The sequence below is a fragment of the Panthera pardus genome, unplaced genomic scaffold (genome assembly GCF_024362965.1).
Source record: "Panthera pardus isolate Hobbes unplaced genomic scaffold, ASM2436296v1 HiC_scaffold_21, whole genome shotgun sequence".
Taxonomy (NCBI): domain Eukaryota; kingdom Metazoa; phylum Chordata; class Mammalia; order Carnivora; family Felidae; genus Panthera; species Panthera pardus.
This window is the reverse complement of record NW_026526777.1, coordinates 28,647,091-28,674,120: the sequence shown is the minus strand read 5'-3', so window position 1 is coordinate 28,674,120 and position 27,030 is coordinate 28,647,091. Positions and strand designations below refer to the sequence as shown.

The window sequence follows — 27,030 nt, the reverse complement described above, 5'->3', positions numbered from 1 at the left end:
CCTACAATAGGAGCAATTGCTGGTTAGGAGAAAGCTCGTTAAGAACCATGCATAGATTGATTGGAGTTATTCTAGTCTCGGTAAAATTTTTGTATTCACATTGTCTCTGCCTCCCTTGGATGTGAAGGAGGAAGAGTGACAAAGCAAAGGAACCTCATCACATTCAAGTTACTACTTGAATAAAATTGACGGTCTGATGGCTTCCCTGAATGCTAGCCGGTGATCCTGGTGTCCCAAATGTATGTCTGGCACCTTCCTACAAAAGGTGAACCTGAGTGCATGTTTTAACTGCCCAATAACAGCTCCACTTGGGCTCTGATCCCTTCTCTAGCCAATGCCATGGTCTCATCTAGGCAAAGTCTAGGACTGTCAATTTCTTGAGAGCTTTTTGAAATTCTAGTCTCGCTTTCTTCATCTTTTGGGGTCTTGAAATCTAAAACAGAATTGCAGAGTTTTGCATTTGATTTAGGCCACTGATGGGAATAGACTGAAACACACACACCTTAACTTACTGGTAATGTGCTATCAGGCATGCTGTGCAACATGAAACGGCTATAATACAGTGACCTGATATCAGTGGTCTAGTACTAAGGCATATGACGCACAGGGTCAGGATGTGATGTACAGGGTTGGACCAAGTCTCTGGAGTTGATTGAAGTGCTTTGGACCCTTTGGAGGCTCTTTTTGTTTTTTAAATAAGTCCAACTCCTTATATTTACTTAAAAAACTATAAAAATTCACCCCTTTCAGTAACCTAGTTTTAGGTGGAGAGTGGTGAGCCATTCTTCAGATATAGTACCTTGCTTCTCTCCCTTCCTCCTTACCGCCTTTAACAAGTTATTTTTTGCCATTGGGTCCAGAGTACCTCCTGTCTTGTATTCTGTCTGAATCTCAAATGTTTCCTTAACATGGTCACTAGTTTCTTTTCCACTAGCCATTGCCTTCCTTTATATGAAAATATAGCACCTGGCTTCCTAGCCAGAATTTAGCCAACCATCTGTCCTGATGAAACTGGTAGGATGTTGCTCCTGCTATTATATTAGAACATCCTGCAGGCCAGGGCAGGAGCATTCTTGCAAATGAGTGAACAAGATCATTTTCCACTCCTTTGGAGTTGCTTCACATTTTAGTTTTATCCTAGTGGAAGAAACCTTGCTTTCTGGTCCTCTGAAATACACTTCCTTAAAATTTGAAGTTAATGAGAAATCTGAGAGTTGGTATCTACTATTATTTGTATTCTGGTAATCTTTTGATCTTTTTGGTTCTATGGGGCCAACATCAGGTGACAACCAAATATGGTTGTTTCTAGTCCCTCTGTCCCCTCAAATAACTGTCTTTGTGAGCCATTTATTGTTGCCTCACACAGGAGACTGGCCCCAGTTGATCTTTAAGATTAACCAGTCTACTCCCTTTGACAAATAGGTGTACCACCTTCCTTGGTTGCCAGGTGATGACCCCTAGTCTTGGAGCTTAAGTGGAAGAATCTCTAACTTTGAGGGAAAGGGCACAGGTCATTTGTTAACCCTCTGTTAAATGGAAAGACAAGAGAGGTTGACATGCTCTGACCAGATTCTTGGGTAGATGAAATTTTAAGAAACATTTATCCCAGAAAATAGGATTGAAGTTGCTGGAGCCCAAAGCACATTCTGCTCCTGATTTGAGAAGCATAGTGCAAGTTTGGAAGTTCCTCTATTATTACAGTATTCCAACAGATAATTGTTACCCTTTCTTTTCTCTTAGGAAGACTGAGATTTTGAGTTTGATGAACAGAGTTTGCAGGAATTTAGTTTTGCTTCAACAGAGTAAGAATAAGTCTTTTGATCTGTTAGAACATTCATCTAATTCTTGTTTTATTTAACACACGGAGTCATATAAAGCATTTTATAAACATAGTAATTAAAAAGATTGGGAAGTTTGTGAACTGCTGAAGATCTCTTACATCAGAGTCTAATGTTCTCTACTGAGCTTTTCTTTTTTGTCTGACTTATGAGAAGATCATGACTTTTGAGAATGTCACCTCTTTATTTTTGGTGTATTTATGCTTTACTTTTTTATATCTTAGAATGAAGTTTTTCCTTCTTTTCCTTCTTTCTCCGTTTTCCTCTAAGAGCAGCATCACCCAAGTGGTAGAATGAGTTGCTTTCATTCATAAGCTCTAATTCTCCAGGCCAGCATAGCAGACTTTCTTACATAACCAAATTTAGACCCTAGGTCATTTTCTTCTCTTAGTTATTTCTTTTTGTCTATTAGAAGTAAAGGCATTTTTCCCTGCCATTTGTCTTTGACTTAGTCTTTTCTGTCTTGCTCCCAACAGATGCCTCACATAAAATACGTTTTTTCCCTTCCGTCACCATTATATTGAACTGGGGAGGGGGTAATTATCTCTCCCTCACCTTTCCTGGCATTCAGATGCTGCCCATATATCAGTGTTGATTCCCCCATCTTAGATGCCTAGAGAGATGTTCCTGCTGGCTGGAAGTTTGCTTTCTGGTTCTCATGGGCACTTTTCTGGCTCTCTTACAGTATAGCGTAAGCACTGTCACCTGCGAAGGGAGCCCCTCAAGGATCCAGACGCACTCCTGGGCATGTGGCGGGCACTGAGCCGAGCGGAAGGCGGCCACGCTCGGAAAAAGGCCAGTGGTGGAGTTTTCTTTTTCCTTTCACCTGTGGTTTTGTGGTGCTCACCAACCTCCATAAGAAAAGGGGGGCTTTTCCAGAGCTATACTCAGAACTACGTCCTTTCCCAACCAAACCCTATTCACAATTCTTCTTAGTAGTAGCTTCCCTGACTGTCAAAGCACTGCCAAGTCTCATGTCTCTCTAGTGACCCTTAAGTCCGGTAGCATATGTTTCTTAACTTACCCTTTATCCTCCGTGCTCTCCTTTGGATCTTCCCTTCGAAGCCAAGTTTTAGATAATGCTTTTGCCTAGTGAGGTGAGAGGAGAGAAAGAGGAGCAAGGATAATGATAGAGGGGAGCAAAAGACTAAAACCCCAGAGAATGAGCTAGGGAAGGAGGGCAAAGGCTTTCTTGGAAAGGAAGTCAGAGGATACCATTTTGTGCTGGATAAGAGTATACTCAGGAACCTGTAGTCAGGGTGAAAACCCAGGTTGACAGAATGGGTTTATCTTACTTCATCTTGGGAAAAGAAACCAGACAAAAATGGCATTAGAAAGCTAACTTCTTACAACCCATTTGAATGTCCCCTTTCGGCTTAATTGATTGTAGATTGAATCTTAGTTTAATCTGAATTGTTGTTTTCAAAGCAAGACAAAATAAAACAGCTGTGTATGTCGGTGTTTCTTGTACTTTTCCTGCCTTAACCATCCCAAAGCAAGTTATTCAGCGGTTCTTTCTAGTTTATGTTAAAGACACCAATCAGCAAAACTGGAAATCCCCCAATACACACTAATATAAGTAAAAGTACCTTTTCTTTATAGACACACTTAGTTGTATTTCTTCAAAAAATACGTGGTCTCTGTTAAGTGAGTATCTCTAAGTAGAATTTTTACTACCTAACAGAAATCAGTGGACAGGAACAACCATATTGATCGTTTAAAACATGTGAGAGAACTTGAGGGTTTTTTTTCTGGCTTTTCCTTATGTGCGTTAGTTTTAAAGCAGAGTTCACCACACCACCGCTATCACTCCTTGTAAATAATTCTTACGGCTTTTAAGTAAACTAAAGTTTTATGGTATGAAAATCTTCTATGGTGACTGATATCTCTGTATTTCTAATGGGCATGTAGTCTAGGCAGAATAGGAAATACATTAAACAGGAAATACTATTAAATAAATAATAATTGAATTTCACTCTTACATCCCCCTATAACCTAATGCAAGTGAGTTCTTGGTCTTTGAAATTTTGGGATTTCCAGACTAGAGCTGATCATGTGACCACTGTTTTTGAAACTGTGGGAGCCTGTAGAAAAGAAAATCTGTTCTGTTTATCCAGTCTTTAGTTAATGGTGATTATAGTCTTTGAAGATTTTCTTTCTCATCAGTGCTTTTCAGCAGAGAGTTATATACTTGAACTTTCAAGCTTCTTCTTTCCTGTGTGGAGGAAATAAGCTTTCAGAGAAATTTATCTTATGATGTTTGTTGTAAGTACAGATCCCCTGGTTGACTTAGGTTTCTGTGCCCCTCATGGATCTTAATCTTCTGATGACCTCTTACTGTCACCATCCCTTGCAATCTCAGTGATGCATGAAGCGAAGTGATTAGTGGAAATTGGGGTGTGATCTTTGATGATCTTGATACTAGATCTTGTATTAGAGTGGATAGCTCCCAGCTATTGTGATCGTTACCAGAGTACTACCTACCTTCTTCTGGCACTGGTATGGAAGAAATGTATTCACACTACCCTTTTCTTCCAAAGGAATAGACTTGATATTCTCAGGTTCATGAGAAAGGACCCTCAAATAGTGGCAAGACTTAGGTGTAGTTTGCCTGGTCTTCATGCTATAATGATTCTTCTAATTGGTACCAGTGTTGACTGGTGGAAAATGCATGGTTCCTTGTCCCTTCTGTGAGCCTTAGTGTTGACCCTATAACTGTAACAGTATCTGTGCTTTCATTGAAAAAGTAATTATTCAGATTTGTTTAAATTTTAAAGTCCCACCTCAAGTTTCAAACCCTTTCAAAAACTCTCATTTTTATACCTCAGTATCTTTTCCACATTGTATGAGTAAAGATTTTGTTCATCTTGATCCCATTTTAGTTTGTCTCTATAGTAATGATCCAAAAATTGTTCTCTTGCCAGGAGTATTAAAACCCATATCATAATGGTCCATGCAAAAGTTGAAATATGTGCTTTACAAGAAAATACTGTATGGGCCATATAATTTATGAATATATATAGATCATCCTTAAAGATGTCACATAATTGTCACAGAACTGATTGACTATTTCCAGGGATGCTAAACCTGGGTGGACAGTAACTTCTAAACAGACTAGGGGTTATAAAGTTAACATCCATCATCACACTAAGTATCTGAAGTCAAAGGAAGTGGGGGTCCCTTTACAAGTGCTCTTTTCTCCCTTCTCCTTCTTTAATTGGATTTCATACATGCATTTTAGAGAGCTTTTTTACCATTAAACTTGAACTTTGGTTGGTATCCACGAGGTCTTCCAGAATTATATCTGATTCATGTGTTTTAGTCCATTCTGAAGGTTGACTCCCATATCTTTAGGTTGTAGACACCTACTATTTTTCCCATTATAAATAAGTTTAATATGTACCAGAGTCTGAACTATCTAAACTAATCCTGAGAATTAGGATGGACTTCAGTATTTTTAGAGGTAATTCTGCAGGTTTGAAGTGTTTACTTGTGATTTAATCACTTGACTAAATGCTTTAGAGAGAATGTGGCTTCTTTCATGGTGTTCTTGCAAAAGTACTCTTTCCTGAGTGAAAAGATAGGTGCCATAAGATTGTGTCAAAAACTGCAGCTTAGGGGCACTGGGTGGCTCAGTCGGTTAAGTGTCGGACTCTTGATTTTGGCTCAGGTCACGGTCTCCCCGTTCATGTGTTGGGGCCTCGCATCCTGCTCTGTGCTGACAGAGCAGAGCCTGCTTGGGATTCTTTCTTCCTCTCTCTCTCTGCCCCTCCCCCGTGCATGAGTTTCTGTATTGTGTGTGCACTCTCTCTCAGAATAAGTAAATTCACTTAAAAAAAAAAATACAAAGAAACCCTGCAGCTTAAGCGCGTAATGAGTGAGGAATCGATGGATTCAGTAAAGAGGCCAGACATAAAATGGAAAAATCAGTAGCCTTCATATAAAAGCCTAGAGGATGTAAAGTGGTTTTTAAAAACCCATTTACAATAGCAACAAAGAAGATTAAATACTTAGGAATAAAATTAATAGGAATTGTAAAGGAACCTATTGGGTGTAACCGTTTAAACATTCCTGAAAGACTTAAAAAGTAGACTTGAACATAACTGCTTAACGAGTATGGGTTTTATTTAGGATGATGGAAATGTTTTGGAATTAGGTAGAGGTGACTGTACTAAGTGCCACTGAGTTTTTCATCTTAAAATGGTTATGAATTCTACCTCAATTTAAAAAATATCTTCCAGGGCACCTGGGTGACTCAGTCGGTTAAGCATCCAGTTTGGCTCAGGTCATGATCTCACGAGTTCAAGCCATGCCTTGGGCCCTACACTGACAGCACAGAGCCTACTTGGGGTTCTCTCTCTCTCTCCCTGCCCTTCCCCCACTTGAATGCTCTCTTTTCTTTCAAAATAAATAAACTTTAAAACATATATATCTTTCAGAGATATGTATTAAAGCATTTACAGAGAAATGGGTGGGAAAAGTAGACTTGAACAAATGGAAAGACATATGCTATCCTTGGATAGGACAACTCAACATTATAGATGAGTACACAAGTTGATTCTAAAGTGTGTAGAAAAACAAACATGGAAGAGTAGCTCCAAAAATACTGAACAGGAAAAAGCTCTGACGAGGGACTAATTCTACCAGATATTAAAACATCTTATAAAGGCTCTATAATTAAAATAAACAGAGTGGCACTGGTATGTGAATACACAAATAGAACTGTGGAATAGAATAAGAAGTCCAGAAATAGGTACAAGTTTCTATGGAAATTTAATGTAGATAGAGGTGACATCTCACTCAAGTCATTGGGGTAAAGGTGGACATTTTAATAAAGGGTACTAGGACAACCAGGTAGGTATTTGGAATCAGATCAGTATCTCATACCATACAAAAAAACAAGTTCCAAATAGATTAGAAACCTAAAAATTTAAAACGTGAAACTGTACAGGAGCTGCCTGGGTGGCTCAGTCGGTTAAGTGTCCAACTTCGGCTCAGGTCACAATCTCACAGTTTGTGGGTTTGAGCCCCGCCTCAGGCTCTGTGCTGACAGACAGCTCAAAGCCTGAAGCCTGCTTCAGATTCTATCTCTCCCTCTCTCTCTGCCCCTCCCCCGCTTGTGCTATGTCTCTCAAAAATGAATAAATGTAAAAAAAAAAAAAAAATGCTTTTTTAAATGAAACTGTACAAATTCTAGAAGATACAGGTGAATTTTTCTTTAATGCTGGCATAAGGAAAGGCTAACTGTAACTCGAAATTCAGAGACAATAAAATATTGATAAGTCTGACTCATAAAATAATGTTTTTAATTTGCATGACAAAAACCACCATATAAAAAGTAAAAAGACGCCTGGGGGCTCACTTTGGCTCAGGTCATGACCTCATGGTTGGTTCGTGAGTTCAAGCCCCACATCGGGCTCTGTGCTGACAGCTCAGAGCCTGGAGCCTGCTTCGGATTCTCTCTCTCCCTCTTCTCTGCCCCTCCCCTACTCATTCTCTCTCTTTCTCTCTCGCTCTCTCCCCCCACCCAAAAAAGTAAATAAACATTAAAAAAAAGTCAAAAGACAGCTGAAAAACTGGGAGAAATTTTTCATAGCATACACCCAGACAAAAGGATAATATCCTTAATATATAAAGAACTTTTTCTTTCTTTCTTTTTTTTAATGGTTTCGAGGTTTGGGGGCACCTGGGTGGCTCAGTCAATCGTCCAACTTCGTCTCAGGTCATGATCTCAGTTTGTGAGTTCTAGCTCCTCGTTCTAGCTCCGCGTCAGGCTCTGTGCTGACAGCTCAGCTTCCGATTCTGTATCTCCCTCTCTCTCTGCCCCTCCCCTGCTCGCATTCTATGTCTGTCTCAAAAATAAACAAATTCTTAAAGATAGTTTTAGGGTTTCTGTTGTTGTTGTTTTAGAGAGAGAGATCACTAGCAGGGTAGAGAGGCAGAGGAAGAGAGGATCCCAAGCAGGCTGCATGCTCAGCATGAACCCAACATAAGGCTCAGTCCCAGAATCCTGGGATCATGATCTAAAAGCCAAAGTCAAGAGTCTGACTCTCAACTGACTGAGCCACCCAGGCACCCCAGTATAAAGAACTCTTAAAAACTAGGGACTCTGTTTCCCTGTCTGTATCTGGGAAAGAAGAATGGGATGAGGGTGCTATCTAGAAGGATGGGGTTAGGAGGGAGCAACCCAGAGGACCTATGGGTAGCAGGAAAGGGTTTGGCCTGAAAATCAAGGTGCAAAGAGATGGTAGATGGGGTTGTCAAGAACCTGCCATGCAGCTGTTTAGTGCCAGGAGTCAGCACCACCTGCGGATGGATCCCGGCTGCTGCCCAGCTTGCTCACTAGACTCTTGGGAGGGGAAAGGTGAGTAGAGAGGTCCCAGGAGGCAGGCCTCCTGGGACTCAGGAGTGGAGATGGTGGTTGGAGATAGCCCCCAGGCCACCTCACTGGGCCTTTCTCAGTCAGTTACCTTCTCTGGACTTGGAGTACATAGGGAACCGTGAGCCCCTGACCCTTGCTGCCAAGGAATGTCCTGCCCACCTAGGCCAGGTGAAAGCTGGCTGAAGGCTGGAGCAGGTGCTGAAGCTGTCCCACCAACCCTCGACTTCCCCTGCCAGCATGTCACACCATCACTCCCTAAAGTCACCAAGTAAGCCTGAATGCGAAATGCCCCTTTTTGGAGTAAGGGAGCAGGAGGCCACTGTGGCAGAAACTGACAGGGCAGACCTGGAAGAAGCAGAGGTGGTGGGGGACCTGGGGCCTAAAGCCTGGGCCTGTTTCTACTACCTGGAACACCTGTGCCTAGAGCTGGAGCAGATGGCAAGACTCCAGCAGCTGTACTTGCAGGCGCAGAGGCCCCCAGGGAATCCTGAAGCGCAGGAGGAGAAGGAGCCAGGCTGGGCCCCTTCACCTCCACCTCTCCTGCCCCAGGCGAGTGAGGTACACGGATTATTCAGCCACACACAGGAGACAGCTTTACCCCTAAAGGGAGGGGTGCCTAGTACCAATTCTCCCAGGCTGTTAGAGGCCCCAGCAGAACTAGCTCACATCTTTTTATCCTCCCAGGAACACAAGCAGGATCTCTCCTACTGGAACGAGGTCAGGGTCCTGCTAAACAGGATCCATTGGAGGAGTCTGAGACATTTTGAGTCCCCTGCCCCTCCTGATGGCCCACCCCTAGGATTGAGTCAAAGTATGTTCCTAAAAGACCTCAATGCCAGCCCCTCCAGAAGACCTTTATGCCATCGCTGTGGTTAAGAAGCAACAAGCAAAAACCTTTGTGTATGCTGAGAACTCCTGGTGCAGGGACGTGACCCCGCATGGAGGGGTGTGCATTGAAGTCTTCTTCCTCACCCTTTGCCCTGTTTTGCTGCTTTGGGGTACCGACAGGAAAAGCTGCTCATGCTCACCCTTCTCTCTGAAGAGAGGGCTGGATCTTTCTCCTCTGGGCAGCCTGGCAGAGGAACCCTGGTTCCCTGAGAGGCTCCAAGGTACGGCAGCCCCTGGGCTCCTTGCTGGTTGCCAGAAATCCCGGGCCTAGACAGCGTGAACTAACTTACTCATTATGAGTCCATGGAGAGTATTTGGCGTGGAGATCATCTGGGGCCTAGTGTTTTGCAGATGTATATCTAAGCAGAATGATATGTGTATCTCTATGAGTCTGTCACTGTTGTGAACTGGCTGGATGCAACCATCTTTTCTGAATCATACATTCAAAGAGTTGGTCTTCTGGGTGAGGTAACTGCAGAAGGCTGGAACTAACCTTCATTCCTCAGTGGGCAGTTTGTAAAAGTCTTGTTTTCCTCCTCATAAGTCCGTGGACAGCCCCAGAACAGAGAATGGTACTATCTTGGGTGCCTCTGCATTGAGTCTTGCCTATGGAAAATAGCCCCTGAAGACTGAACCTGGAATGGAAGGATCAGGGGCAACATGGAGAGTAGCAGAGTCAGCTTCAAGGTCTGTCTTCAACTGCTTTGGTCCATAATAGCCTTTACAATCAGACCTGAAACCAGAGACTCAGACTAGTTTTTAGATGTTGACAAAATCTGTTAAATTTTCTGAGCCATAGCTCCCTACTTAATCTCCCCAATGATTTAATACCTGCCTACCTACCTCACAGTCTTGTTATGAAGATAAAACAAGATTAAAGTGTAAAAAAAAATTTTTTTAAGGAACAAAGGACCAAAAACCCAGTAGAAAAATGGGAGGGGGATATGGACAGACAGATCACCAGCCCCCCCCCCCCCCGACAAAAAAAGGACTCAAACATACAAATAAGGTTTATAGTGGTTAGAGAAATGAAACAACCATTTCTTATCTGTCAGACTGGCAAAATAGTAACACATTCTGTTGGTGAGGCTGTAAAGAAACACTCTTAACATTACTAGTGGGAATGCAAATTGGTACAGTCCTTTTGGAGGAAAATTTGGCCATACCTAACCACACTATATATGCACTTACCTTTTGATCCAGGAGACCCACTTCTGGGGTTGAAGGTACACCTTCAACAATATAAAAATGCATATTGTTTACTGCAACATAGTTTATAAAAGCAGAATATTGGAAGCAATGTAACTGCCTAGTTATATACATTGATACATTATATACATTCATGAATAGGACAGTGGTTGATTCAATAGGTTGATTCAATAGGTTGAATAAAGTACATCTATACAATGGTATGTTATGCAGCTACAAAGAAAAAGAATGAGGAATCTCTGAACTGATGTGGAATGATTTCCAGAATATAATGTTAATTGAAAAAAAAAGTACAGAGGCGCTGGGTGGCTCAGTAGGTTGAGCGTCTGACTTCGGCTCAGGTCATGATTTCACAGTTCTTGGGTTCGAGCCCCGTGTTGGGCTCTGTGCTGACAGTTCAGAGCCTGGAGCCTGCTTCAGATTCTGTGTCTCTGTCTCTCTGTCCCTCCCCTACTCGTTCTCTTTCTCAAAAATAAATAGTAAAAATATTTTTTTAAAGAAAAAGTATAAAAGAATATAATAAACAACTGTTCGTGTAAATAAGAGGACATAAAAAAATACACCTGTATCTGCTCATTAATGCAAAAGAAATACAGGAGAGATAAACCAGAAGCGGATTGGTTACATGGAGTGGGTTGAGAAAAGGTGGAAAGAAGTTAATAGGGATGTGGATGGAGCGACACTTCTTATAATACTCCTTTTTGTGTAGCTTTGATTGAGCATTGTAGAAATATCCCTCAAATAAATAATTAAAATCAAGCGGTAGAGGGGGCCCAAAATGGAAGTATTAACAAATGAACCTGACCGTATTACAAATGAATAACATAAGTATCATTGGGTGTTGGGAGAGAAAAGAATCCAAGTAACTTTGGAAAATAGTGTGTGGTTCGACTGCATATTGTAAAATTAAAGTCAAAAAGAACTATTCACAAAAACTGTACTCCAGTTAATACATCTGTTTTTCACAAGAGTATGAGTTAATAGTTGTAATTAGTTTATGTGTATACTAAGATTGAAATGAATAGGCAAACTTATTTTAGAAAATGAGAGCCAGAGAAAAAATTACATCAGGAAAAGAGGAAAAGTAGAATGAACCTTTGTATTGACATGGCATTGGATCTGAGGTGTCAGTAGATGGATGGTTGGGTGGATGGATGGATGGATGGATGGATGGATGGATGGCAGGCAGATGGATGGGTGGATGTGTAGGTATACGTTAGTATACATACATAGATTTCCTCGTGGTGTTCTCTGAGAAGGCCTAGGAGCAGTGACACCCCAGTAGCATTGAGCACACCTAGCATCCAGATCTTGGTTTCTAAATAGCATTCCCCACTAAAATAAGCACCAGGGCTTACGCAGGGAAAATATAAGATAAGCCTAGAATATCTTGTGATATCAGAACAAAAGGCAGTGCTGTAAAAAGGATGGGAGTGTAGAGAAGTATACAGGACCCAAATGAAAGGAGTGCCAGTGGCCTAAGTAGAATGATCTGGGCAGCAAAATAATGATAGTACTGGCTTAAAACTATACAATAAAATAAATAACATGAGTCCACACTGGTGTAAAGAAATAATTGGATAAAGAAAGGAGAAGGGACAGTTCCTCATTAGAAAAGAATTACAGTTAATAAGAGTAAAGAAAATAAATATGAAAGCACCATTAGGCAAACAACACGGTGATAATGTTTGCCAATAGGATCTACAGATGGATACTAAAATCAATGTGTGAAAGTATAAGAAGAAACAAGATATTATCATAATCTCAAAGTATCTCTCCCGAGATTTTTATCATTAAAAGGGAAAAACAGTACCTTTACAGTAGAGAAACCCAGTAGACTGCACATTATCAAGTAAGTGATCATGGTTAACATTTCCAGTAACTTTTCAACATTATGTATTCCCTGATAGGATATTCTGAGGACACAGCATCACTTCTCTGATATTTTTGTCTAAAATGAATAACCTCAGTCTAATCATGAGGAAACTTGGGTCAATCACACATTGAGACACATTCTACAAAGTAACTGATCATTACTCATTGGAAGTGTTCTGGTCATAAAAGACAATAAGAGAATGTCATGCATTAGAGGAAACTGAAGAGACCTGACAGCCAAATACAACATGGGATCTTGGATTGGATCATGAAGCAGAAAAAGGACAATAAGGGAAAAAAACTGGTGAAATTCCAGTCAAGTCTGTAGTTCAGTTAATAGTATTATACCCATGTTAGTTTTTGGTTTTGATCATTGAACCACAGTTGTGTAGGTTGTTAGTATCAGAGGAACGTGAGTAAAGGGTATCCATGAACTCCATGTACTGTTTGTCAGCTTTTCTTTAAGTCTAAAAATGATTTCAAAATAAAACATTTAAAAAATACATAGACATAGATCATTTTCAGTAGCTTTTAACCTGTGTACTTGGATAAGCCTTGAACATGAAACACTGCATGGGTGACTTTTTCTTGGTATTAAGCTTTTCTTTTGCATAAATATCCTTTGGATGGCTATTTCAGTGAAACCCAATTGTGATAGTTAGAATTCACCATGGAAAGTAACTTTAGTTACAGAGATAGGAAAGCCAGACAGTGTACTCACTATGGGCAATAAAAGCAATACTAGCACAATTTATTATTTTATTTTAATTATAGAATTTTTGTTTTTTTTTATTAAAAGAACTTCTAAGATCTATTCTCTTACCTTAGCAACTTTAAAATATATAATACAGTATTATTAGCCAGAGCTGACATGCTGTACGTTACTTCCCAACTTATTTAAATTTTTTTTTTTTAATGTTTATTTTTGAGACATTTTAATGTTTATTTTGAGAGAGACAGAGAATGAACGGGGGAGGGTCAGAGAGAGAGGGAGACACAGAATCCGAAGCAGGCTCCAGGCTCTGAACTGTCAGCACAGAGCCCGACGTGGGGCTTGAACTCACAGACCGTGAGATCATGACCTGAGCCGAAGTCGGACGCTTAACCGACTGAGCCACCCAGGTGCCCCATTTAATTTTTTTTTTAATATTCCTTTTTGAAACAGAGAGAGACAGAGACAGAGCATGAGCAGGGGAGGGGCAGAAAGAGAGGAAGACACGGAATCTTAAGTAGGCTCCAGGCTCTGAGCTGTTAGCACAGAGCCTGTCGCAGGGCTCAAACCCACAAACTGCGAGATCATGACCTGAGTGAGCCGAAGTCGGACGCCCAACAGACTGAACCACCCAGGTGCCCTACAGATCAGTACTTTTTCTTCTGCAGCTTCTTCACCTCTCTTAGCCTTGATAAAATTTAAGAGAGTTAGGGCCTTGCTCTGGATTAGTCTTTGGCTTAAGGGAATGTTGTGGCTGGTTTGATCTGTCCAGACCACTAAAACTTTCTCCATATCTGTAATAAGATTGTTTCACTTTCTTACCATTTGAGTGTTCACTGGAGTAGCACTTTTGCTTCCATTCAAATACTTTTTCTTTGTATTCACAGCTTAGCTGACACAAGAGGCCTAGCTTTCAGCCTCTCGGCTTTTGACATGCCTTCCTCACCAAGCTTTTTCTAAAGTGTGAGACATGCACCTCTTCCTTTCACTTGAACCCTTAGAGGTTATTACACGGTTTAATTTGGTCTAATTTCAGTATTGTTGTGTCTGGTGGAATAGGGAGGCCCAAAGAGAGGGAGAGAGAAGGGGAAATGGCCAGTTAGGGGGGCCATCATAACACAGCATTTTTCAATTAAGTTCACCATCCTATATGGACACTTTGTGTTGCCTCAAAACAATTACAGTAGTAACGTCAAAGATCACTGATCACCATAGCAAGTATAATAATGGAGGGACGCCAGGGTGGTTCAGTCGGTTGAGCGTCTGACTCCTGCTCAGGTCATGATCTCACTGCTTGTGAGTTCGAGCCCTGCGTTGGGCTCTGTGCTGACAGCTCAGAGCCTGGAGCCTGCTTCAGATTCTGTCTCCACCTGTCTGCCCCTCCCCTGATCGTGCTTGCTCTCTCTCTCTCTCTCAAATATAAAATAAAACATAAAAAAACTTATATATATATATATATATATATATATATATATATATATATATATATATATATATAAAATGGAAAAGTTTAAAATATTGAGAGAATACCAAAATGTGACATAGAGACACAAAGTGAGCAAATACTGTTGAAAAAAATGGCACCGATAAACTTGCTTTACACAGGGTTGCCCCAGACCTTCAATTCATAAAAAAAACTCAGTATCTACAAAGTGCAGTAAAGCAAGGTGCAATAAACAAGGTATGCCTGTAGTCCCACTTAATTTATTTTTGCTTTTGTTGCCTTTGCTCTTGGTGTCAAATATAGAAGGTCATCGCTAAAACTGATTTCAGGAAACTTAACACCTATGTTTTCTTTTAGAAGTTTTATGGTTTCTGGTCTTACATTCAAGTCTTTAATTAATTAACTTTGAATTAATCAAATAGTAAATTAATTAATTTTGAATTCGTTTTTGTATATGGTGTAAGAGAGTGGTCCAGTTTCATTCTTTTGCATGTGGCTGTCCAGTTTTCCCAGTATCATTTATTTTTTTTAATTTTTTTTTAAGTTTATTTATTTTTGAGAGAGAGACAGAGACAGAGCATGAGCTGAGCAGGGGCAGAGAGAGAGGGAGACACAGAATCTGAAGCAGGCTCCAGGCTCTGAGCTGTCAGCACAGAGCCCGACGCAGGGCTAGAACCCACGAACCATGAGATCATGACCTGAGCTGAAGTCCGGTGCTTAACCAACTGAGCCACCCAGGCTCCCCCCAGCATCATTTATTGAAGAGACTGTCCTTTTCCCTTGGAGAGCCTTGCCTCCTTTGTCCTAAATTAATTAACCATAGGTTTATTTCTGGGCTCTGTGCTGTTCCACTGATCTATGTGCCTTTATGCCAGTACCATAGTTTTGATTACTATAGCTTTGTAAATTAATTTTAAATCAGGGAGCCATGATGCTTCTAGCTTTGTTCGTGCTCAAGATTGCTTTGGCTCTTTGGGGTTTCTCATGGTTCCACGCAAATTTTAGGATTGTTCTATTTCTGTGAAAAACGCCATTGGAATTTTTATAGGGATTGCCACAATAACTGATTTTTAAAGTTTTTACTATGTGCCATGTGTTGTTCTCACAGGATTGCTTGGTAACTTGATACCATTATCTTTATTTTGCAGATGGAGAAACTGGGGTTTAGAAAAGATAAGTAACTTGTCTAAGCTTAGACAGTGGCTTCAGGATTTGAGCCTAAACTTGCCTAACCTGTGGTCTTAGCCTCTTGGGCTCCCTGCAAATAGGAATGATGCACCTGTCGTAACTGGTGCACCTACCACAACTGAACACCTCTGAAAAATTACCATTCAGTCTCTAGAACAGTGCTGTCCAGTAGGAATATAATGGGAGTCACAGGTGAAATTTTAAATTTTCTAAAAGTTATATTGGGAAGGTAAAAAGAAAAAGGTAAAATTAAGTTTTAAAACTATTCATTTAACCTAAGGTGTGCAAAGTATTTCAATTTGTAATCCGTATAAGCATTACTAAAATATTTTACATTATTTTGTTTTCATACTAAGTTTGCAGTGTGGTATTTTACACTTGCAGCACATGTCAATTCTCACTAGCCACATCTCAGGTATTCAGTAGTCACTTGTAAGTGATGGCTATCATGTTGGATAGCACAGCCCTAAACTGTGAGATGTGAAAATTATGGTGCCCTCTTGGTCTTACATTCTTCTTCCTCATTTGACAGTTGACTCCCTTGCAAGTATAAATTAGATCTAATTTAAAAAAAAAAAAAATTGTAGTAAAATACACCTAATATTTACCATTTTAACATCTTTAAGTGTACACAGTCCAATGGTATTTAATATACTCACGTTGTTGCACAACTGTCACCACCAATTCTATTCATCTTGTAAAACTGACAGTCTGTAAACCCATTAAGTAACTCCTCATTTTCCCCTCCCCCAGCCCCTGGCAACTTCTGTTAAACTTTCTGTCTTTATGATTTTGACTACTCTAAGTAGCTCGTATCAAAATGGAATCATATATATGGTATTTGTCTTTTTGTGACTAATGTATTTTATTTAGCATAATGTCCTCAAGATTCACCTATTTTAGCAGTTGTTGTATCATATTGCAGAATTTCCTTCCTTTTGAAAGCTGAATAATATTCCCTTGTACATATATATATATACTGCGTTTTATTTGCTCATCTCTGGATAGACACTTGGTTGCTTCTATCTTTTAGCTATTGTGAACAATGGTACTATGAACATGGATATGCAAATATCTCTTCAAGACCCTGCTTTCAGTTCTTTTGGTTATATACCCAGAGATGGAATTTGCTAGATCTTATGGTGATTCTATTTCTGATTTTTTGAGGAACCACTGTATTATTCCGCACAGCAGCTATGCCATTTTACATTCCCACCAGTCATGTGTAAGCATTCCAATTTCTCCACACCCTCCCCAGTACTTGTTTTCTGTTGTTTTGGTAGTAGCTATCCTAAATGAGTGTGTGGTGGCATCTCGAAGTTTGGATTTGCATTTCCCTAGTGATTAATGATGTTGAGTGTCTTTTCAGGTGTCTGTTGGCCATTATATATCTTCTTTGGAGAAATACCCATTTGAGTCTTGTGCTCATTTTTGAATTGGGTTGTTTGTTTTGTTGTTGTTGAATTTCAGTTCTCTGTGTTTGGGATATTAATCCCTTATCAGCTAAATGATTTTTTTTAGAAAATTTTTTTCTTGTTAAGTAAACTTTACCCCATCGTGGTGCTTGAACTCACGACCCCAAGATCAGGAGTTGCATGCTCTACTGACTGAGCCAGTCAGGTTCCCCCCCCCCCCCCGCCCCCACTTTTTAGACCAATGATTTACAAATAGTCTTTTCCGTCCTGTGGGTTGCCTTTTCACTGTATGGAAGTATTTTTTGATGCACAAAATTTTTGACTTTTTATGAAGTCTGATTTATGTATTTTTTCTTCTTTCTGTGCCTTTGGTATCATATCCAGGAAATCATTGCCAAATCTAAGGTCATGAAGCTTTTGTCCAGTGTTTGCTTCTGAGATTTTAAGTGTTTTAAGTCTTATATGTATTCCCCTGATTCATTTTGAGTTAATTGTTGTGTATAGTATTTGATAAGTGTCCAGCTTAATTTACTTGCATATGGATATTCAATTTTCCCAACATTTGTTGAAAGCTGCCTTTTTCCCACTGAATGACTGTGGCATCTTTGTCAAAAATCATTTGACCATGTATGTGAGGGTTTATTTCTGGGCTCTCTATTCTTTTCATTGCTATATATTATCTGACTTTATGCCAGTACCACATTATTTTGATTACTGTAGATTTGTAGTAAGTTTTGAAATCAGAAAGTGTGAGTCCTCCGGGTTTGGTCTCTTTTTCTTTTTTTTGGTCAAGATTATCTTGGCTACTTGAGGTAGTCCCTTGAGATTCTGTATGAATTTTAGGATTTCTGTTTCTGGAAAAACCATCATTGAGATTTTAATGTGGATTCCATTGAAGCATTGAAGGATCTGAATTTTAATGTGGGAGTAAGCATTGTTTTTAGTCTCTCAATATGCATTTCTTTATTTTATTTTTTATTTTTAGTAGCTCTTTTAAGGTAAAATGTGGCATACATGGAGACACACATCTCTCAATATGCATTTCAGGTTTACTGCTTACATTGCTTATTGGAAACTGTTCACTTAAAACAGTTATATTTTTAGGACTAAACCTGTTAAAGCCAGATTTTCTTATACTTAATCATCTCTTATCTAGTAGCGGATATCTGAACAACTCCTGAAATCTCACTTTTTAATTTTTCTTTGGGGTTAGATAGTCCTGGTTTTCAATTAGATACTATATTCATTGGTCTAAGAGGAAGATGTTGCCATCTTGGAAGATGCTATGCAGAGATTGGAAGAAGTGAGAGGGCTGGAACTATTCGTTGTAGGCAGCCATGTCCTACAGCCTAGCCTGTTTGTTTCTCCTACTTAGAAGAATCAATCTTAGCAGTTATCACCACTTTTAGAAGCAATGAATCAGTCCCCTTTCTGACATCTTTCTTGTTGGCATCAGAGGTAAAGCTCAGTAAGTTGCTATGGCTTTCCTGGGTGTTTTTAGACTCAAAATAAAATTTTCTCTTTCAGAATTTGGTGTTCACCTGGCAGAGCTGACCGTAGATCCCCAGGGAGCACTGGCAATCCGTCAGGTGAGTCCAGACTGATTGACCCAATTTATAAGTAATTTCCCTTTTACTTGATAATAAAACTTTCTTATTGGAAAGAGAAAGAATAAGGCCAATTTACAAATAACCTAGGATTTTGTACCAGATTTAGATATACTTCAAATGAATGTATTAGGCCGTCTGTATGTATATGATTTGTATATATGAAGAAAGTCTTTTTCTTGCTGTACTACTTGGCTTATTCTCTTCGCAGCTGGCATCAGTCATTTTAAAGCAATATGTGGAAACTCACTGGTGTGCCCAGTCAGAGAAGTTTAGGCCTCCTGAAACTACAGAAAGGGTAAGGAGAGTTACTTGATTAGTCCACCTGTAAAGAGTGAGAGGGCCATCTTAAGAGATTGAGCTGTCACCAGTCTTTGACAACATGGGGCAATCAAAAGGCAGAAAAGGAGATTGATTGGTAGCTGGCATTATCGGCAACATGCTGTAGGTAAGAGACCTGAGTATCAGGCTGACCTGTGTTCACATTGCAGTTCTGCCTTTTACTAGCCATGAGAATATTGGAAGAGTATTTTAACCTCTAAGCTTCAATTTCTTAAATATCTAAAATTAGAATTAGAAATCCAACTTCAAAGAGTTGTTTGAGGATTAAATGAACCAATGGTTCTACTTAGTACAACGCTATGCAACCATTCTGGGCCCCCAAGAAACTCTGAGGTACAAGGTCTAGGGCAGCACTGCCCATTGGAACTCTGTAGCTACGAAGATTTTCTGTACCTGTGTTGTCTAGTACAGTAGCTACTGGCTACGTACGGGTGTTGAGCACTTAAAATGTGACTGCTGCAACTCAGGAAGTGAATTTTTTTATTGCATTTCATTTTCATTTAAATTTAAAGGGCCACATGTAGCTGGTGGCTAACGTAATGGACCGCATAAGTTTAGAGATAATAGTTGAACTCCCCAAATGAACGATTTGTCAAGTTTGTGTATCGGAATTTTTGATAGATATACGATACCTCGTGTGCGTTGCTTTTCAACACATAAACTGGATGGGACTCTACCAGTCACTTATAACCTGGTCTAATGACAGGTGGGCTTTTCTCCTCTGCAGGCAAAAATTGTTATCCGGGAGCTATTGCCCAATGGGTTGAGAGAATCAATAAGTAAGGTGCGCTCCAGTGTGGCCTATGCGGTGTCAGCCATTGCCCACTGGGACTGGCCCGAAGCCTGGCCCCAGCTCTTCAACCTGCTCATGGAGATGTTGGTGAGCGGAGATTTAAATGCAGTCCATGGAGCCATGCGAGTGCTGACAGGTATTAGAAGCTATTCCCTGGTATTGGTACTTGGATCCCAAGAACACTTACAAGAGGTTACGTGACAGAATGGCTCTGACCAGTAAGAACTGAAATTTATAGCTCTACCTGATGCTCCTCCTCCCTCCTAGTTTTTATCCCCATGTCTATCTATCCTCCTGCTCCCTTGACTCTTTCCAGGGAATCACGTGGGTTTACTATTTCTACTACTATGAAACCTTAGCCCTTGAGGATAGAGTAATAGCATAGTAGTTGAGGATTCAGATTTCAGTTCATATTCTGGTTTTACCTTGACCCAAGTTACTTAGTCTCCTGAGAGTCAGTTTTCTTGTATATAAAATGAAGATAATAACAGTGTTTACCTCACACGGTCTTTTGGTAAGTTTAAATGAGCTAATAAATCTACATAAAGTGTTTCGTGTAATAACTGACTTGGGGGGCACCTGGGTGGCTCAGTCATTTAAGCGTCCGACTTCAGCTCAGGTCATGATCTCACAATCCGTGAGTTCAAGCCCCGTGTCAGGCTCTGTGCTGACAGCTCAGAGCCTGGAGCCTGCTTCGGATTCTGTGTCTCCCTCTCTCTCTGCCCCTCCCCTGCTCATGCTCTGTCTCAAAAATAAATAAAAACATAAAAAAAAAATTTAATAACTGACTTGGAAGTAGTAAGCACTCAGTAAATTTTAGCCATTATGATCATTATCATTATTATACTCATTTTCTACTTAGTTCAACTAAGGCAAAGTTAAGAATAGTCAAATAGCATTCTTTATAGGAATATAACAAAGGAGATAAAAACAATATATGATTCTGACTTTCACTTGGTCAGCTTAGACCAAGTGTTTGGTATCTTTTCTTTCTTTCTGTTCTAAGAAGGTGATAAAAATACTTGAAGAAAAATACTTTAATCCAAGCAGATTTGGTGGATATCTTGTCTAAGCTTGATTAATCTATTAATCCCTCACAGAACCTGTTGCCATACAGGTATGGTCTGAGTTTCCCAGCTTTGCGAGTTCTTCTCTAATTCCTGTCCCCCTAGAGGAAGTCACTACTCTGTTTTGCCTTCAAGGAATCCTTTCCTGGACATTAGCAACCTTCTGTTGGTCTTTTGGAAATCATATTTCCCCTCTGCTCAGACAGGCTTGTGAAATGTCTGCCCATATCTTCTTTCTTTCTCTGTGACCTGCTAACTTACCGGAACTGTATTCTTACCTAGTTATGAATACCATTTCTACTTTTCTTGACTCTCAGTTTATTGAATGTGGCATCTAGTCCCAGTTTTACTAGTTCATGTTCTGTTCATGGTAAATAATAGCAATTCTCTGTCCAAAAGCAAATTCCTCATCCCCTTTTGTTTCAGACCTCCTCTTCCCATGTCTTCGCTCCCTTTTTCAACTGCCCACTATATTCAAAACATTCCTCGCTCAGATTTTCACTTCCCTGCTTATTATTTCCCTTGCTTCTCTTGTATGACTCATTATTCAGGTGACTTCATATATACTCCTTTCCATGGAATTAACCTTCTAGGATTCTTTAAAACTTCATGGTGCCAGAATATCAGTTAACAGCTATGTTTTCTACTAAGAGAAAAAGGCATGTTCCCCTCCAGTCTTCCAACACAAAGTTCAGCTTTTTAAAAAATCTAGAGGAGAGAGGCGGTTGTACATTTATCATACTTGGGATACTGTAGAACCATCATTGTGCTTGACTAAGGAAATCACTGTTCAGTGAGATCACTTTTCTGTCAGCCACAGGGAAAGAACTATGCGGGAAATGTGTATTGTTTTCTATTGGAGTCAGCAGACATGAGATGGATAGCTGCCAACCTCCATTCCCAAATAGCTGCTTCACGTATTTTCAAACAAGAATAGACTGTGTTCCAACAACAGCAACTCAGGCATGCGTGAAGACAGCAGGACATTGGTGTGTGAACAGGAGACCGTAGGAAAATGGGACTGATTCTCTTCAGTGTTCTTTAAGATACTATACCAGTCTCAGGACACCTGGGTGCCTCAGTTGGTTAAACATCCAACTTCAGCTCAGATCATGATCTCGCAGTTCAGGATTTTGAGCCCCATGTTGGGCTGTCTGCTGTCAGCACAGAGCCCGCTTCGGATCCTCTGTCTCCCTCTCTCTTTACCCCTCCCCTGCTCGCTCACACGCGCGTGCGCACGTTCTCTGTCTCTGTCTTTCAAAAATAAAATTTAAAAAACATTAAAAAAAAAAGGTACTATACCAGTCTCCCTTTAATAAGCTTTCCATTAAACTTATCTGTTTTTAAATGAAAAGTAACTAACACTAATGGTGTAAAGGAAATGCAAACATAGCAGCTAAAATATTTGACCACAGGGGCATCTGGGTGGCTCAGTCGGTTAAGCATCCGACTTCGGCTCAGGTCATGATCTCGCAGTGAGTTTGAGCCCCACGTCAGGCTCTGTGCTAACAGCTCGGAGCCTGGATCCTGCTTCAGATTCTGTGTCTTCTCTCTATGCACCCCCCATGCTCATGCTCTTTCTCTGTCTCTCAATAATAAATAAATAATTTAAAAAAAATTTTTTTAAATATATTTGACCACAGCTACAGCTTTTTCTTCAATCTCAAAGAAGTTTGGAGATTGAGATCTTCCCGGTGTCTTATCCCTTTTCTAACTTGCTGAGTGACCTCAGAAAACTTATTTGGGGAGTACCTGGGTGGCTCAGTCGGTTAAGCATCAGAATTTGACTTGGGTCATGATCTCACAGTTCATGAGTTTGAGCCCCGCGTCAGGCTCTGTGCTGACAGCTCAGAGCCTGGAGCCTGCTTCAGATTCTGTGTCTCCCTCTCTGCCTCTAACCCACTCGCATTCTGTCTCTGTCTCTCTCAAAAATGAATGAACATTAAAAAAAAAATTTAAAGTGTTAATTGAGACTACTAGGAATGATTTTATAGGAGAGCAAAAAAATGTGATTAAGCAATTTATTAGTAGGATTAAATTAAACTACATTTTCCATAAAATTTGTTTTCGTTAATATGCTATTCATCACATTTGTTTGGACTAATTTCTTTGGATTTCTAAAGAAAATAGAACATTCATTTTATTCAGAGCTCAAAATTTATTCTTTAGGAGGAAACCAAGCTAGTAAAGAAGACTCAGTCTTGAATACATGATCTTCATATGACTTCTGGCGATTGATAATTGCCCAAAATTTGGGGGGTATATTAACCTTGAAAGTGCCGACATGCATTTCTAGTTGCAGATTCTCCTGAAAAATGTCCCAGTTCACTAGCTCCATTTCTATAGTGATAATGGGGAATTGCCAGGAAAAGCAGCAGAAAAAGTGAACAAACACTGGAACCCCGGGGCTTGTATTTATTTCAGTTTTAGTAACATGAGACCCACGGTCCTTCATACTTTCCCAGTGCCTTGTGCAGAAAGTGAAGAGAAAGACACAACCTCTATTTCCCTCACCTTCTTCAAGTCTCATTTCATATATAGGTTGCTTTTTGCCACATTCGTATGGTGGAAATCCTTTCTCTTCCAATGAGCAGCAACCTCTGGCTTCTAGGTCAATAAATGTCATTCACTGGGAAGAATAACATATACAGAGTGGAGTTGAAGCCGAGTAAGCCTGCATATGTTTTATTATGCGGATCAAAACAACTCACCAAGGGAGAGTATTAAAAATGGAACCAAAAAGGGACGCCTGGGTGGCTCAGTCGGTTGAGCATCCGACTTCGGCTCAGGTCATGATCTGACAGTCCGTGAGTTCGAGCCCCGTATCAGGCCCTGGGCTGACAGCTCACACCCTGGAGCTGCTTCGGATTCTGTGTCTCCGTCTCTCTCTGCCCCTCCTCCACTCGTGCTCTGTCTCTCTCACTCTCCAAAATGAATAAATGTTTAAAAAAATTTTTTTTTTAAATGGAATCAAATGTAAGACACCTTAAAGTGCATCTGGATGTTGACGATCAGGCATAAATTAGACTAATACAGGATTTTCCTAAGGTGACCTTACAAGGACTTTTATGCAGCTCTTAGAGATTTTCTTTCAGTGTTTATATAAAGGTTTTTTTCTCAATCTTACATATTTTCCCGTATCTTTGTGCTATTCTCTTTCCCTTTCTAACAAATAATAACTCTTGCTACTGTTCCTTCCCCAGAATAAGACCACCAGGCCTGTGTCTTTACCTGTACGCTATCTGCTTGGGAACTGACACTTAGAAGCAGTGTGAAAATTTTCCCACTTCCATATTTATAAAGCAGTATTTTTTATAGTACTCCGTTTTTCTTTGTAGAATTCACTCGAGAAGTAACAGACACACAGATGCCACTTGTTGCTCCTGTCATTCTCCCAGAGATGTATAAGATCTTCACTATGGCCGAGGTATGCAATCTCAGCTCCAGGATCACAGCAAGTAAGGGCTGCTTGGGTTCTGGTCAGCCTCCACATCTCGTGTGGGAGACTGTTATATTTGCGGCGATCCCCACACCTAAAGACCAGAACGGACAGAGATCTGTATCTGGGTTAACCTTAGAACCTTCACGTATAACTGCAGGGGCCAGCCTTTGATAAGGGAGTGAGAGAGCTGCATTGTTTCTTCACATTATGATCTCATAGCTCCTGGCACCCTGCATCCCCTGAGCACCTAGTGCTTTGTGCTCTCTCTATCCTCTCCTTACGGCATCCCGCCTCGTTACGGCACCTCAGTCAACTGTGTGGAAGCAGTCTATCACTGCATTGCCCATAATAGGTTTATAATATACTGTATATGTGATTACGTATATACAAATGGTGACTCATTCACAATAAACTATGAGTGCCCAGTGGGTAATGTTTTAACCTCCCTACTTCACTCTGCCCCCAGTCAAGGGTCTATCTTTTGAAAGAAATACGTTGACTGTGTTGAGATTTCAAGCAGTGCCAAGCCTAGTATTTTTAATAAAATCAGACCACAGAGGCCTACATATATAGGCTAATTCCAGTGAGTTCTAACGTTCTGCTGGCTTTTATTCTCTGAATTACAGAGAATATCCGTATCTGCTGGATATGAGTGGATGGTGTTTCCGATCTCTCTAGGAATCCAGTCCCGTGTCAGATTGAGAAGTCCTAGTTTTTCTTCTGACCCCAGATATGCAAACATAGACACAGACATACCTATCTCAGGGCTCTGCTGTAACTCTTCCCAGGTGTATGGTATTCGAACCCGTTCCCGAGCTGTGGAGATTTTTACCACTTGTGCCCATATGATCTGTAACATGGAGGAATTGGAAAAGGTAAGGAAGCCTTTTGGTCACTAACAGACTTCATGCTTAAAAATCTTTATGCCTTCTGTTGGAGGCACAGCAGTGACTGATTTCATTTCAAGAGTACCAGAATGCGTGCTAATTGTGGTTGCATTTAACATTTTGATTACATTTGTATATAATTTAGTTTCCTTTCATTTGAGCCTTATTTCTTCTGACACCTTGTCCTGCATCTTTTCATATTAATCATCACCCAGAACTTGACTACTCTTTTACAGCCTTTTTTTTGGTCTCACATGAGACAAAGCTAGCTGAAAAACACCAATCCCTGTCATTCCAAAGTAGTTTTGAAAAGTTGGTCTTGTACAATAACTTTTAAGAAGGCCGTGGTGAGGAAGTGCAGGTGTTAGAGAAGGAAATATGAAATCTTGGGTAGCACTTCCTGTGACTTGATAGCTGTACTTTTCTGATTGGAACCTGAACCCAGAGAAATCTTTCGATGCCTCAGATGTTGGTGTTTGATATGTGCATTGAAGCCATTGATTTATAAGTATGTTCAATATTGACTGTGGTTTGTTACCAGGGTGCAGCCAAAGTTCTGATCTTCCCTGTGGTGCAGCAGTTCACAGAGGCCTTTGTTCAGGCCCTCCAGATACCAGATGGCCCCACATCTGACAGTGGGTTTAAGATGGAAGTCCTAAAGGTAAATATTTACTACCATTAAGGTACTTGGAGTTTTAGAGGATGGTCTGAAATCATTGGTTTTTCTCCTCCATCACTTGTAACTCTCAGGTTTTTTTTCTCTGTAATTTCTCAGGCGGTGACAGCCCTGGTGAAAAACTTCCCAAAGCACATGGTGTCCTCCATGCAACAGATTCTGCCTATTGTCTGGAACACCCTAACTGAGAGTGCAGCTTTATATCCTTTTCAGAGAGCCTGAGGGACCTGCTACCACCTGTAGTCGGGAATCTAGCACTGGGTCTTGCATTCATGTGACTCCACTTTTTTAAATGACTTTTTTAAAGTATCTGCTCTTAGTGTTGGAATGTGTAACATTCTCTTGTAGAATATATGTAAAGCAGACTCCAAATTCTATTTCTTTACTCTTCATCATACTTATGTGAGGACAGAAGTAAATTACACAGAAGAAGTAGAAGATCCTGTGGATTCTGATGGTATGTAGTTTATCTGATCTTAACAGATACACCACTCGGTGAGGAAAGGGCACTAGGAAAGGAAAAAAGCCAGAGACAGATAATAGCGGTGACGTAGAGGCTTCACTCTCGTAAGTTAAGTTTTCTAGTTGAGTTTCCTTGGAGTGTATTAGATGTGGGGAAATGAGACATTGAAAATCTTTAATCTGTTCCTCAAAGGCATTTGCATAAATCTCATAAAATAGAATTTCTGATTTAGAAGAGATACCTTAAAGGCCATCTAATCCAGCCTACTTCTTTGTGGCAGATGATATTTTCATTTCTGTTTTAATATTTTTTAAGTGTTTCAAATCAAAAATAGACACGCTGGAAAATATATTCAGTGTTTCTGATTCTTTTGCTTAAGAAACCAAAGAATCTTTGATATTCTCAAAGTTCCTTTCTTTGACTCCTTAGCGTCCCTCTTTGTTCCCTTGGGAATAAAAATTAGCAAGGACTGTAAATATTCATTAATTTACCAAGATAATGTAGTTCATTTCCAGCATACATGCTGTCCTTTTGTTTGCTTGTCATTAAAATCTTCTCTTGTGTATTTCCTGTAGGTGAAGTCCTGGGCTTTGAAAATCTCGTCTTTAGCATTTTTGAGTTTGTCCATGCTCTCCTAGAAAATAGCAAATTCAAAAGCACTGTTAAGAAAGCCTTGCCTGAGTTGATTTACTATATAATCCTGTACATGCAAATCACTGAGGAACAGGTAAATGATATTTGGGAGACAGTTACCAGCTTCTTTTTAGAAAGTGCAACTTGAATGTGAGATCTAGGTCAAGTG

General features: G+C 40.2%; 1 protein-coding gene and 1 pseudogene across 1 annotated transcript in view; both read left to right on the top strand.

Annotated features, from left to right (window-relative positions):
* Positions 1 to 27,030, top strand: part of IPO9 (importin 9) — a 56,112-nt gene that overhangs the window by 1,402 nt on the left and 27,680 nt on the right. Inside the window, exons 2-10 of the mRNA XM_019431364.2 lie at positions 18,479 to 18,540; positions 18,770 to 18,856; positions 19,628 to 19,829; positions 24,099 to 24,187; positions 24,991 to 25,077; positions 25,631 to 25,750; positions 25,865 to 25,965; positions 26,164 to 26,222; positions 26,804 to 26,955. Of these exons, the coding sequence (XP_019286909.1) occupies positions 18,479 to 18,540; positions 18,770 to 18,856; positions 19,628 to 19,829; positions 24,099 to 24,187; positions 24,991 to 25,077; positions 25,631 to 25,750; positions 25,865 to 25,965; positions 26,164 to 26,222; positions 26,804 to 26,955 (959 nt within the window). The remainder of the gene's footprint in view (positions 1 to 18,478; positions 18,541 to 18,769; positions 18,857 to 19,627; positions 19,830 to 24,098; positions 24,188 to 24,990; positions 25,078 to 25,630; positions 25,751 to 25,864; positions 25,966 to 26,163; positions 26,223 to 26,803; positions 26,956 to 27,030) is intronic.
* LOC109256270 (uncharacterized protein C8orf58-like) lies at positions 5,785 to 9,657 on the top strand (annotated as a pseudogene).